This window comes from Rana temporaria, chromosome 4 (assembly GCF_905171775.1).
Source record: "Rana temporaria chromosome 4, aRanTem1.1, whole genome shotgun sequence".
In the NCBI taxonomy this organism is placed as follows: Eukaryota; Metazoa; Chordata; class Amphibia; order Anura; family Ranidae; genus Rana; species Rana temporaria.
This window is the reverse complement of record NC_053492.1, coordinates 125,689,195-125,704,018: the sequence shown is the minus strand read 5'-3', so window position 1 is coordinate 125,704,018 and position 14,824 is coordinate 125,689,195. Positions and strand designations below refer to the sequence as shown.

General features: G+C 45.6%; 1 protein-coding gene across 1 annotated transcript in view; it reads left to right on the top strand.

Moving 5' to 3' along the window:
- ACSL3 (acyl-CoA synthetase long chain family member 3) overlaps window positions 1-14,824 on the top strand; it is a 137,772-nt gene that overhangs the window by 110,205 nt on the left and 12,743 nt on the right. Inside the window, exon 13 of the mRNA XM_040349032.1 lies at window positions 8,713-8,827. Within this exon, the coding sequence (XP_040204966.1) occupies window positions 8,713-8,827 (115 nt within the window). The remainder of the gene's footprint in view (window positions 1-8,712; window positions 8,828-14,824) is intronic.

The window sequence follows — 14,824 nt, the reverse complement described above, 5'->3', positions numbered from 1 at the left end:
TTTTTCCATCCAACCTCCAGCTTCCTCAGGATCGGCGGCTAGCCCTATCCGGGGCTGTCCAGGATCTTCTGGACAGAGGGGTGGTTGTGCCGGTTCCCTCGCTGGAACGGTTTCGGGGGTTCTACTCCAATCTGTTCGTGGTTCCCAAGAAGGGAGGGGTTCGCCCTGTCCTGGACCTAAAGGCCCTCAACTCCTTTGTCAAGGTGCAGCGATTCAGGATGGAGTCGGTCCGTTCTATCATAGCGGCCCTCCACCAGGGGGACTTCATGGCGTCCTTGGACATCATGGACGCATACCTGCATGTCCCCGTTTGCACAAGCCACCAAAGATATCTGCGTTTTGCGATCGGGGAGGACCACTATCAATTCGTGGCCCTCCCGTTCGGGCTGGCGTCGGCACCACGGGTGTTCACCAAGGTGCTCGCCCCGATCCTGGCCTTGCTAAGGCAGCGAGGGATCGCTATCGTGGGATACCTGGACGACCTTCTCCTGAGAGCTTCTTCAAGCTCAGAGTTAGAGGAGGACGTGTCCATCACGTGTCGGACTCTGCAGGAGTTCGGCTGGCTTCTGAATCTCAAAAAATCAGTGTTGGTTCCATCCCAGAGGCTGGAACACCTGGGGCTGGTTTTGGATTCGGGGGAGGCAAAAGTGTTCCTCCCATCGGAAAAACTGCGGACCCTGCAATCTGCAGTGAGACAGTTGTCGACCCAGAAGTGGTCGTCTCTTCGCTTCTGCATGCGGGTTCTGGGTCTGATGGTGGCCTCCTTCGAGGCGGTTCCGTATGCCCAATTCCACACCAGGGTACTACAGAAGGAGGTTCTGTCACGATGGGACAGGGTCCCATCTTCTCTGGATCGCCAGATTCGGTTGAGCCATCTGGCCAAGTCTTCCCTGGCATGGTGGCTGACGTCTCCGGTGCTTCGGTCCGGGAAGTCTTTTCTTCCGTGCCGCTGGACAGTGGTCACGACGGATGCCAGCCTCTTCGGCTGGGGGGGCGTCTGGGGCACCCAGTCAGCCCAGGGGCGCTGGACTCAGGAGGAGTCCCGCCTGCCGATCAATATCCTGGAGCTCCGAGCGATCAAGCTGTGTCTTGTCAGGTGGTCCCTGGAGCTGCAGGGCCGTCCTGTCAGGATCCAGTCCGACAACGCCACGGCCGTGGCGTACGTCAATCATCAGGGCGGCACAAGGAGCTCGGCCGCGGCGACGGAGGTCGCTCACATACTTCGGTGGGCCGAAAGGTCCGTTCCGGCCCTGTCAGCGGTATACATTCCGGGAGTTCTGAATTGGCAAGCCGACTTCCTAAGTCGCACGACTCTGGATCAAGGGGAGTGGTCTCTCCACCCGGAGGTTTTTCAGATCCTGTGCCAAAAATGGGGCACTCCAGACGTGGACCTTCTGGCGTCCCGTCTCAATCGGAAGGTACCACGGTTTGTGGCCAGGTCAAGGGACCCCTGGGCAGACGCGTCAGACGCGTTAGTGGCTCCCTGGGGTCAATATCACCTGATTTACGCCTTCCCTCCTCTAAGGCTCCTACCCCGCCTGCTGCGCAGGGTGGAAGCCGAAGGGATTCCAACGATCCTGATCGCCCCAGATTGGCCGCGTCGCTCTTGGTACGCGGACCTGGTACGTCTGGTGGCAGACGCCCCCTGGCGTCTGCCTCTGAGGGAAGATCTCCTGTCTCAGGGCCCGATCTTCCATCCTGCTTTACGGTCACTGGCTTTAACGGCGTGGCTGTTGAGAACCAGGTACTGAAGGACCGGGGCCTGTCGGGCCCGGTAATCTCTACCATGATGCGTGCACGGAAGTCCACTTCTCGAAAAATTTATCATCGTACATGGAAAGCATACATCTCTATGTGTGAGGAGATGAAGTGGCACCCCCGTACTTACGTGGTGTCCCGGATCCTGCTGTTCCTACAGCGGGGAGTGGACCAGGCTCTTGCCTTGAGCACGATCAAGAGTCAGATTTCTGCTCTGGCTGTTTATTTTCAGCGTCCCGTGGCAGCGCACTCTTTGGTTCGCACGTTTGTGCAGGGGGTCCGGCATGTGGCCCCCCCCGGTGCGCCCTCCGCTACCTTCTTGGGACTTGAACTTGGTCCTCTCGGCGCTTCAGCGTGCCCCCTTTGAGGACATTCGGGAGATCCCCTTGCTGACTTTGTCGCAGAAGGTGGTCTTTCTGGTAGCTATTACCTCTATCAGACGAGTGTCTGAACTGGCGGCCTTGTCTTGCAAGGCCCCCTACTTGGTCATCCATCAGGATAAGGCGGTGCTGCGCCCGCGACCTTCTTTTCTTCCGAAGGTCGTTTCGGCCTTTCACATTAACGAGGACATTGTTGTTCCATCATTATGTCCTCAGCCGAAGAACCCGAAGGAAGCCGTTTTACATTCTCTAGATGTGGTTCGGGCCCTTCGAGTTTACTTGTCGGCGACAGCTCCGTTCCGGAAGTCGGACTCGCTGTTCGTGTCTGTGTCCGGTCCCAGTAAGGGCCTGGCAGTCTCGTCGGCCACCATTTCCAGGTGGATCCGACAGGTTGTGCTTCAGGCCTACGCCCTGAAGGGGCGGGCGCCTCCCTTTCGGGTCACGGCGCATTCGACCAGGGCGATTGGAGCCTCCTGGGCTTTCCGACACCAAGCCTCTGTGTTACAGGTGTGTAAGGCTGCGACCTGGTCGTCGGTCCACACTTTCTCAAAGTTTTATAAGGTGGATGTGAGTGCATCTTCTGATGCCTCATTCGGCCGCAGGGTGTTACAGGCGGCAGTTTAAGGTTGGAGTTCCTCCGTTGAGTAACTCCGGTTTTGTTTGGGGTGTAACCTGTTGTTTGCTGTGTTATTTTTCCCACCCCTCGTTTTTTGACACTGCTTGGGGACGTCCCGAAGGTCAAAGGATGCTGTGTCCGTCTATGAACGAAAGAGAAAAAAGGATTTTTGTACTCACCGTAAAATCCATTTCTCTGAGTTCATAGACGGACACAGCACCCACCCCTCCTTGGTTTGTACTGCTTGTTACGAACTGAAGCTGCTGGAGCAGGGTGTGGGTTATGCCTGGGGGAGCCACGCCCCCTGGGAGGAGCGGCATGAGGGAAAGTTTTAACACCTTGAGTGCTGTGGAAATTCTGCCTAAAATCTCCTGGTAGGAAGAACATAACCCGAAGGTCAAAGGATGCTGTGTCCGTCTATGAACTCAGAGAAATGGATTTTACGGTGAGTACAAAAATCCTTTTTTTTATTAACATTGCGCTGCTGCAAATAAAGCCTCTGTTTAATCAACTGCCATGAAGCTGCACATGTGTTCAGTTATGACACCAGCCATTGGATGGTTTTACATTTGGTTGAGAGCACAAGCAATGTGACCGTTACATTTCCGACACATGCCAGGAATGTAACGATTTTTCGAAAATGGTAAATCTATGGATTTAAAAAATGGGAGCAAAGCCGCGCCATAAACATAAATTATATCAATAATGATTGCCAGGGGTGTAGTGTCCATACACAAGTTTTAATCAGCATAGGTCACTCTTGAATCAGAACCAGTCCATATGAAGAGGTTGGTATAACTGTTTAGGCATAAATCATACAGATCTCGATTTGAAATTTCAGCAGATGAGGTCGAAGACATCCACACCACCAAAGTGACTGAACAAATCAAACTTAGTGAACCCTTCACCGGTAATGAGAGGCCGCTTACCAGAGGGTAAGCAAATTGCGCATTTGGCTATAGCCCAGCCGCGGCCTTTGTGTTCACAGGATTCCCCAGAGTCAGACAGCAGGAACCGCTCAATAGTATCAACATCCAATACGTCCAGTGAGAAAGTGGAAAAGAAGATGCACCATAGCGTAACTCCGTATCAATTAGGCATTTATTAAAACAGTAGATATACTTACAAACAAAGATGTAAAAACAGCATTAAGAACAAATGAAGCCGGCCGGCATACAAGGAACCCTCCTCCTTTGCGTGGTGACGTCACTGCGCGTCATTCCAGACGCGTTTCGTCATCAATAGGACGTTTTCAATGGGGTGGGGCATAGCAGTGATTCACCAGTTTTAAAGAGCCAAGCCCCATTGTGAAAAGCGGAGCAATAGCAGCAAAAACGCCATCTTAACTAAGGTAAAATTGCCCATAGTATGCGGTGCGGCGCTACACCGCTAGGCAGTAAGGCTACGTATTAAACTAATGACAGCCACCCTAGTTAGCATAAACATGAGGTCATGAAATTTATGTCTACTAATTATAAAACGTCAAGCCTCATTGCAGAGAGTGGGGCACTAGCGGCAAAAACGCCATCTTGACTGTGGTAAAAATGCCCATAATAAGCGAAGCAGCATTACACCGCTGGGCAGTAGGATAATATGTTAAACTTATAAAAAATAGCCATCTAAGTTACCAGGACAAGGAGGTTATAAAGTTAGGTTTACATAGTCGGACGGAAATATTAACCAAGGTGGCCTGGCACAAGTCACTTGTCATTGCATTCAGCCATTCCGAATGCTCTCTCTCGCCATCTGGAGTTCCGCTGCGGGAAGCACCATAAAAATTAGAGAAGTGGACCAGCTAGGGACGGGAGCTGGAGTCATTTAGGATACACTAACATGATATCCAACTTCACACAGCGCCCATAACAGGTGGATAATAAGTACGAACATGAGCCCATAGAGTCCAAACAACTGGCTCGATCCACCCAAAAAATAAGGAATAATACCATAAGTGGCTAAAATCCAAACAAAGAGCAAAGTAAATGCCCAATATACTAAGTTGGATATAGCCTAACACTAAAAATAAATAAGGGATATTTAAAGGATTGGTTATATGTATTACAGACAAATCCTTATCTATATCAGTGGAAACCTATCTGCACCAGTGAGGGACTATCTCACTCACCAATAGCAATAAGAACAGACCATCCAATTGATGCGTCTGTCATCCAGTGAAGAATGAACCCAGTAAGTGCGTCCAGCTACACTTCCCGTTGGGGTATAACTGTGATAAAGCTCACCAGAAGTGATCCTCATAGTATAGTATTTTTAATATGAATGCAAGTACACATAAAATCAAACAACTGTATAAAATACTTGCATTGAAGACTGCTGCCGACCCAGTATAGAGCAGTAGCATGACGTCAGCACTAGTATATCCTTCCAGACATGTTTGGCAGGGGACCCGATAATAGGAGAATTGGGACAGCTCTGTGCAAAATCATTGCACATAGAAGGTAATTATGGCATTGTTTAAAAAATTAAGAATTGTTGAACAGAAATTGGCAATGTGGTGTTCACTTTTTGAACTCATTCAGAAGTGCTGAAGTTAAAACTCATTACCTGTGCAATTCATTCGCTGTATATAATGGCCAATATACTCAGCACAAGTTGTATGAGAAGTAATGGGCAGGTTCCAGTGCTACAAACAATAGCAATCTGTCTCTCTGTCCATCTTTTTTGGAGAGACATCTGCTTGTCTATGGCTAGCCCTTCTACTAGTCTGATTAAATGAGCTGCAGATAGACTGCAGTTTTCCAAAGCCATTTGGTCCTTCAACAGCTGAATTGCTGCTGCCACATTATGAAGTTGATAAAGGAAACCTTGCCTCCTTCCTTAAAGGTACTTTTCTTTTGTTTTTAGCATGAAATATTAACTTCTGGCATATTACTGTTACTATTGGTTATTTGCGGAAACGTTAAGGTACAATTTTTCAGCGTTACCCTTCAATGCCTGTTAACAATATTATGCTTTCCAGTAGTCTGCGTACTACCAAAGAAGTAAATCGACTTTTATAATCTAGCAGCTCTTTTAGTACCTTGGTAATTGTATCTGATTTGTAGGTTGTACTGGTCATTACTAACATAACTGTCTATTTAATACACTGACCCACAGTTACTAAGCTTTTGTACTTCCACCCTTGGCTGCTAGTCTGCTTAAAGTCAATTTCCAGCATAAAGCCAAATACGCAGCTGAAATGCATGTATGTTCACTGTTTTACTTGCCAAAGGGTTTTTGATTCTCTACGGCCAGTCTTTTTTATTTTACACACATTTCCCCATTGTAACTTCATACAGGAGGCACAAAGTTCCTGGTTAACCACTTAAGGACTGCCTCCTGCACATATGCGTCGGCAGAATGGCACGGCTGGGCACAGGCACGTACAGGTACAGGTGGGTCGCACACGCGACGCGGTCCGAAGCTCCGTGGCCGCGGGATCCACGGACCCGATCGCCGGTCGGTGTCCCGCGATCGGTCACAGGAGCTGAACGGGGAGAGATGTGTGTGTGTGTGTGTGTGTGTGTGTGTGTGTGTGTGTGTGTATAAACACACCTTCCCCGTTCTTCACAGTGGCAGTGTCATTGATCGTCTGTTCCCTGATATGCGGAAAGACTATCAATGATTTCACACATCCAGCCCCACCCCCTACAGTTAGAAACACATGAGGTCACACTTGACCCCTACAGCGCCCCCCTAGTGGTTAACTCCTAAACAGCAATTGTCATTTTCACAGTAATCAATGCATTTTTATAGCACTTTTTGCTGTGAAAATGACAATGGTCCCAAAAATGGGTCAAAATTGTCCGATGTGTCCGCCGTAATGTCGCAGTCACGAAAACAATTGCTGATCGCCGCCATTAGTAGTAAAAAAAATTATTACTGAAAATGCCATAAAACTATCCCCTATTTTGTAAATGCTATAAATTTTGCGCAAACCAATCATTAAACGCTTATTGCGATTTTTTTTTTTTTCTTTTTCAAAAATAGGTAGAAGAATACGTATCGGCCTAAAGTTTTTTTATATCTTTTTTGGGGATATTTATTATAGCAAAATGTTAAAAATACTGTTTTTTTTTTCAAAATTGACGCTCTATTTTTGTTTATAGCGCAAAAAATAAAATGCGCAGAGGTGATCAAATACCACCAAAAGATAGCTCTATTTATGGGAATAAAGGACGCCAATTTTGTTTGGGAGCCACGTCGCACGACCGCGCAATTGTCAGTTAAAGCGACGCAGTGCCGAATCGCAAAAAGGGGCAAGGTCCTTAACCTGAGTATTGGCCTGGGTCTTAAGTGGTTAAGAAATTCATTGTTCAGCATTCAGCTTCTTCTGTCACTTCTCCACCTCCAACCTCTTCATTGGACAGTGAATCTGCATAACCACTGCTGTTCAATGACCCAAGACGTAGTAATGTTAAACCAATGCATCTTACTGACTTGCAAAGATTCATTTAACTTGGCTGGCAGGCTACAACTCCCGATAAACTCTCACTTCTAGTCTTTGTGGAATTGGGGGTTTGTGTATTTCTGGAACAGGTAGTCATAGACGGCAGTAAAAACATAGAATTAATAGCCCTACTTTAGTTTACTAAATGCATGTTTTTGCTTTTATTGTTGTCCATGTTGGAGAAAATTCCCATCACTTCCTATCCTGACAATGTCAGTAGAAATCTCCCCAGTAGGGACACAATGGCACTAAAAATGTAGCAGAGGTTGTAACTATTTCTTTCTCAATCCAAAGCAAAACGAGATGTTATGACGGATTGCCTGGATGCATAAAGGCAGAATTTAGGGGCCAGCAGCCATCTTTAATGGGAGCGAGTGCTCATGCTCCCATTGATGTAGTAGAAAAGGCTCCAAAGAGACCCTTTTTAAAAAAAGATCTTGGTCTTAGTGGTTTTCTGTGTAATATAATCTCTCCAGCCATAAAGTCAATATTTTACACTATTAGATATTTTAAATGGTTATTTTTTAGACAACATTATTCTTGCAAAGTTAAGTTTACACAATGGCTTTCTAGAACATTGTTTATATCTGGGTCCAAACACCTTGCTTTTTTTGATTCAATCTCTAGATTTCCAGGCAGGAAAATTGGCACCTTCAAGCCTAAGTTTACCTAAAATAAAAACCGCACAAGGGACATTACTCCTCTTCACTGACGTGTCCCTTGTGCTTATGTTCCCCCTTTTGCGGAACTCTTCTTCCTCCACCGATGTCCCCCTACCTTAGCGATGTGATTGTTGGTTGTGGAGGAGGTTATAACAACAAAGGCGCTTTATCAGAGTGCCCCAACTATGCCTGCCTTTTCTGCCCGGAAAAAGAAACGCATTCTATGAATGGGGGACAGGTGGATGATAGGTCCCCCCCCCCCCCTCCTATCATAGATTGTGTTTCATGCATAGAAGCTATAATAGCGGTTTCTATGAACAAAGTATCTGGGCAGTAAGGGCAAGCGGACTCTTCATAAATGCCTGTCAGTCTTTGTTCATTTCCACTGCAGCAGATTATGGTGGGGATTGGAGGAAGATTTCAACAAAAGGAGGACGGCAGGCAGCACAAGGGACATATATCGCTGAAACAATGTCCTTTTATGTTTTTTTTTTGTTTTATTTTTTCTTCTAAACTTAAGCTTTAATAGCTCTCATTACCACACATGTGAGAGACTGCCTACCTGACAGGTTAACCCTGTGGGTAGAGGCCACCCATCAGGGTTCCAGCCAGAGGGGAGAATTAGGAGTTTAGATGTACAGAAACCTAGTTTATGATCTGCACTGATCTAAACAAACGACTATTTTATATAACACCTGTAAAGTTTATAGGCCAAATTCCTTTAATTCAAGTAAAGCCTTTATTGTGTGTTCATTAGCTATTTACTGTCTGCAGATGATTGTACTTTTATAGACTTTATATCATTGCAAGGATGGTTTGAGGACCATTATATTTTTTTATTTATTTTTTTAGACCGGAAGAAAGACCTGGTGAAGCTCCAAGCAGGGGAATATGTTTCACTTGGGAAAGTGGAAGCTGCGTTGAAGAACCTTTCCATTGTGGATAACATCTGTGCATATGCAAACAGGTAAGTGCAGCGACCTGATTGATTTTTTTTTCCTGCAGTTGACATTGAGACCTGGTTCACACTGGGGCGACACGATAGGCGGCTCAGCCGCCTGACGTGTCGCGTCCCATTCAATGCAATGGAACCGTTCTAATAGGAGCGACGCAAGTCGCTCCGACTTAGAAAAAGGTTCCTGTACGACTTCAGGGGCGACTGCATTGACTTCTATACAGAAGTCGTTTTGCAAATCGCCTCTGAAGTCGTCCTCAGGACGACTTGCAGAGTCGCCCCCGAAGTCGTGCCGCTGCTGTGTGAACCGACTCTGAAGGAGTGGACATTGAAGAAATTCAGGAGTAATCTGACCGAGCTCTGCCACACTGCCAGGCAGGGAAAATTTATGAAATCAATGGGCAGCGCCGGCAAAGTGACGCTGATGCCCCCAACGCCTGGGTGTGAAATTAACCTTAAAGTGAGAGATTTTTTTATCCATTAGGAGGGAAGGTTACTACATCTTGTAGTAATTTTTTTTTTTTTTTTACTAACTTTCAGACTCAATATTTAGAATTGCCTGTCTTTTGTGAAAAAAAAAAAAAAAAAAATTGCCTGTCCTTCTTTTTTTTTTTTTTTTTTTTCCTACCTTTTATGTAGCGTTGTAAATTTGATTATTCATACACATTTGGAAGTCACTAAACCCACATCATAAAAAACTATCAAATGCTGTTCGTACTCACGAAGAGCCCTTTCACGCTAACAGCGCTGCCACATTAGCGGTAGTTTAAGCTGCACTTTACCGTTGTTTTAGCTGAAGAAAGAGTTAATGGCACTCGTGTCGCGCCGAAGCGATTTGCAAGCACTTCGACAACGGTGCCCATTCATTTCGGTATACACTGCTCCTCCACTACCCTAAAGATGCTGCTTGCAGGGATTTTTTTAAAGTCCTGCCAGCGCAGCGCCCAAGTGTGAAAGCACTCAGGCTTTCACATTGGGGTGGCAGGGGACCATTTTTCAGGTGCTTTACAGGCACGATTTTTAGCATCTGAAAAAATGCCTTGTGTGAAAGGGGTCTAGGAGAATTCTTTTCTGTAGTCTACAAAAAAAAAAACCTGCTGCTCACCATCTCCATGTTCTGTTCATGTCCCCAATTCAACTAGGGATTTTGCAGCTGTAGTGTCAACTCTGCACATGCTCAGTTTTCAGTGAGTTGCCAAGCATTCCCTCACTATCACATCTGAGCAGCCCATGGGACTATAGAGTCGCACATGTGGGCATATGCATAAAGGTAAAAGACAGTCCACTCCTCCATGCCCGCTAAACACAATGAGGGTTGGATATTGCATGTATATTGATTGAGGCTTCACCTTACTCTTATTCTAAGACATAGACTGGAGGTGAGTGATGCAGCCTGTGAAATCTACCCACCCCATGTTGCTTTCACAAATAATAAAGGTTTAATTTTATATATATATATATATATATAATTTATTGTATGCCAATTTAAAACTGTTTGTTATAAATTAATTATTTTACTCTGTATTCCAAAGGCTTTTTTTTTTTTTTTTTTTTTTTAAAGTATGTGACCAGCAGCAGAGGACTAGAAGCTCCTCCTGCTTAAATTTCCCTGCAGTCAAGCTCGGAAAGAGCTGGGTCATATGACAGCTGTCTATAGATTGGGGGGAAAAGGGTGTGTGTGTGCGTGTGTGGGGGGTTAGTAAAATGAGTGCTATCATCCACATACAAGAAATAGTAGGGATAATGTAAATTAAACAATGTGTGTATCACTTTGAAACAAAGTTTAATCCATACTAGACCCAAATGTCTGAACATGGAAAACCCTTAATCTCTGAAATAGTTTTGTGTAGAACAGCTAACTTTGTGCAATAGAATGTTGGTTAAAAGTCATCATCGCAGTGCAGGGTTGTTGGAAGCTCGATAGCCTGGGTGGATAAACAGATTGTCTAAGGCCAAATGTTAACATGAACTGATGTTCACATAGCAGTGACAGCTTCCGTGCTCTCTGTCACGACTTCCACGGTGTCTGGCAGCAAGATGCTCATATACTTCCTGTCTAATAGTTTGGGAGAGGAATCCTCAAACTGTGCTGGGTGAAAAGTGTATCAGCAGCTTAGTGACTCATTCTAGTTGTATCACAGAACTCGCAAGCATCAACGCTGCTGTCACCGTGACCATTTCTGCTGCTTTCCTTTTCAACACAGTGTGCATTTAGGACTATGATGTGTGTCTGTGCAGCCTTTCTGGGGCAGGGTTATTTCTGCACGCATTTCGTGTCCATGTGTTATTGCCCAGACCAGGTTCTAGCTCATTATGCAGTACAAGAATAAGGCTGCATTCACACCTGAGCGTTTTGTTGCCTGAAGTGCGACGCCCCAAAACGCTAGAGAGGAAAAAATACATTATTCACTATGGAGATGGTTCACATCTCCACTACAAAACGCCTGAAGCCCGAACAAGTTCTGGACCCTTTTTTTGTCGCTCGAATTTGGGCGTTTTACATTGGTGACCCTAGACCTGTACAAAATCGCGGTAAACGCCATATTTTGTCGCGGCAAATCGTGGTAAAAAATGCAGCGTTTTGTCGCGGCAAATCGCGGTAAAAAAACGCTGCAAAACCATACGCTCAGGTGTGAATGCAGCCTAAGGGTATACCTAACCTTCAATACCAAACCATGGAGAAACTGGGAGGTTTTAGGCAGCACTAAACCTTGGTTATTCAGATATAATTTTCAATATCAAATATGCACATTCTTATTGTGGTCAAATGTGATTATAAACATGTGCAGTAATGGTCTAATCTTCACCAATTCATTGCAACAAAAAAAGAATATCATGGAAGTAACTTTTTTTTTTATTTAAATCCATCTGTTACTTTTTCTACTGTTGCATAGTTACATAGTTAGTTTGAAAAAAGACACAAGTCCAGCTAGTTAAAAAAAAAAAAAAAAATCTATATCGTACAATCCATATACACAATCCTTCACCCACATTTGATCCAGAGGAAGGCGAAAAACCCCAGCAAAACATGAACCAATTGTCTACAGCGCTGAAAAATTCCTTCCTCATCCCCTGAGAGGAAATCTGATATTCCCAGGATCAACTTTACCTATAAATGTCAGTATACAGTTATATTGTGTACATTTTAGGAAAGAATCCAGGCATTTTTTTTAAAGCAAACTTCTGAGCTGGCCAGAACCACCTCTGGAGAGAGTCTATTCCACATTTTCACAGCTCTTACTGTGAAGAAACCTTTCTGTATTTGGAGATTATCTTTTATTTATTTTTTTCCCTCTAGACGTAGAGAGTACCCCCTTGTCCTCTGTAATGACCTAAAAGTAAATAACTCCACACCAAGTTTACTATATATGTATTTATAATGAATGAAAAATGAATGAATGAATGAATGAATGAAAAACTTATATAGCGCGGCACATGCGAACTGAATCGCCTCTGGGCGCTTGTTGTTAGTGTCTCATGCCTTTCAGAAAAGCAGGGTTTTGATCTGCCTTCTGAAAGACAGGTGGTTTTGCTCCAACCGAATGCTGGTTGGTAAAGCATTCCAAAGCCTGGGGCCCTGGAAAGCAAACCTTCTTTCTCCTTTGGACTTGTATTTGGTTATAGGAACCTTGACCAGATTTTGGTCGGTGGAACGCAGAATGCGGCTGCAATTGTGCGGTTTGATCTTGTCGCATAGATATCTAGGAGCCTTCCCATGGATGCACTTATGTGTCAGGCAGAGTGCTTTGAATGCAATTCTGTCTTTCACTGGCAACCAGTGAAGGGTTCTCAGCGAAGGTGAGATTGATTCCCAAGATTTTTTCCCAGTCACCAGTCTAGCGGCCGTATTTTGTACGACTTGGAGACGAGCGATTTGGTACTTGGGTAGCCCGAGGTAAAGGGCATTTGCATAGTCCAGTCTGGAATTCACGATAGATCCCACCACGACTGCTACGTCTTCTTTGGGAATAAATGGAATCAGTCTGCGTAGTAGGCGCATCAAATGGTGCGCCCCGCTGACTACTGACCCTATTTGTGCGTCCATTGTCATGAAGGTGTCAAACGTGACTCCCAGACTTTTGACTTTGGAGCTAGGGGCGATGATTTGTCCCAGGATGGGAGATGGTGTCCAGTTTGTTGTCGGTGATTTCTTCCGACTGGCATCGAAGATAAAGAGTTCTGTTTTAGCACTATTGAGTTTGAGATAACTCTTAGTCATCCAGTTTTCTATTGAAGAGAGACAATTCTCTAAACTTAGATGATGATCCTTTTTGTGGCAGATGCGAAAATACAACTGCGTGTCGTCTGCATAAGAGTGATAAAGTAGTTCATGGCTACTGATAATATCAAAGAGAGGACGAAGATAGATATTAAACAGCACTGGTGATAAGGGGGATCCTTGGGGGACCCCACATGTCACCGTGCGTTTTTCTGACGTGAAGGATCCCAGTTTCACTGTTTGTGATCGGTTTCCTAGAAAAGAGGAGAACCATGGTAAGGCATCTTCTGAGACTCCGGCGACTTCTGTTAGTCGTCTCAGTAGCAATCCATGGTCTACTGTGTCAAAAGCAGCGCTTAGGTCCAGCAGAACCAGGAGAGATGATTCTCCTTCGTCTGCGGCCTCGAGCGCATCGTCCCATATTTTCAGTAAGGCCGTTTCTGTCCCGTGTCCGGGACGGAACCCGGATTGAAATGGATCGAGTAGGTTGTGGGTGTCCAGATGCTGTTGCAGCTGATTTACCACCACTTTCTCCATTATCTTGGACAGAGAATTTAGACTTGTTATGGGACGGCGGTGAGTTGGGTCCATAGGATCCAAATTAGGTTTTTTCAAGATCGGCAGGATTGTGCCCTCTTTCAGCAGGGAAGGCACTATGCCTTCCTTAAATGACTGATTTATAAGCTGCGTGATCGGAGGCGCCAGGATGTCGGCACATTCCTTCAGTAGCTTGGTGGGAATGATGTCATTCGGTGCTGTGCTGTCGCGCAGCAGGCCAATGAATTTTTTTGTTGTATCGATGGAGATGGGTTCCAAAGTGAACTTAGTTGATTGTAGAGGCGTTCGGTCGTTGTTTTGATTGAAGACGGGGCTGAGTGGAGTATTGTTTTGCCGAATACTTACCCGAATTTTCTCAATTTTGTCGATGAAGAAATCCGATAGTTCATTGCAGAACTCTTGGGTGTCTGAAGTGGGGACTTCTAGACATCCAGGATTCATGGTCTGGGTGACCATCCTGAAGAGTTCGCGAGGGCGATTCAGTGCGCTGTTAATCACCCTGGAGAAGTGAAGTTTTTTGGCTTTGAAAATTTCCTTGTGATAGCGCGTAGTTACTGCTTTGTAGATGTTGAGGTGGTCTTCTGACGGACTTCTTTTCCAGGAGGCTTCCGCCCTTCTGCGCTCTTGCTTCAATAGCGACAGTTGGTTATTGAACCAGCTGGACTTATTTTCCCGGCTGCGAAGTTTGCGCTTTGGTGCTGCTAAGTCGGCTGACTGTAGCAGAGCTGCATTAATGGCATCCAAAGTATCTGAGGCTGCTAGCTGAGGAGGAATAGCCCCAATACAGTTTCCCAGGGTAGATCTGAAGAGTTCCGAGTGGAGCTTCCTCTGAGATCTAGCCCAGTGTATTGTCACCGGCTTGGGTACTTTCATGACTAATGGAGTTCTGGGGATTATGAAGCTGATTGCATGGTGGTCTGTCCATGGCAAAGGTTCATTTCCCACAATATTAATTTTCAGATTTTGTCTGAAAATTAGGTCGAGTGTGTGACCTGAAGCATGCGTTGGTCCGCGTATAAGTTGTTGAAGTCCAAATCCTTCCAGGTGGTTGATGCAGGCATCCGCGATGGGATCCTGTGAGGAGTTAGCCCACAAATTGAAATCCCCGAGCAGCAAAAGATGATTACCGCTAAGGGTGTAGGTGGAAATGAACTCCGTTAATGCTGATATCAACTGCGATTTGGGCCCAGGGGGCCTATAGCAGAGGAGAATATGAACGGTCTCCTGAGAAT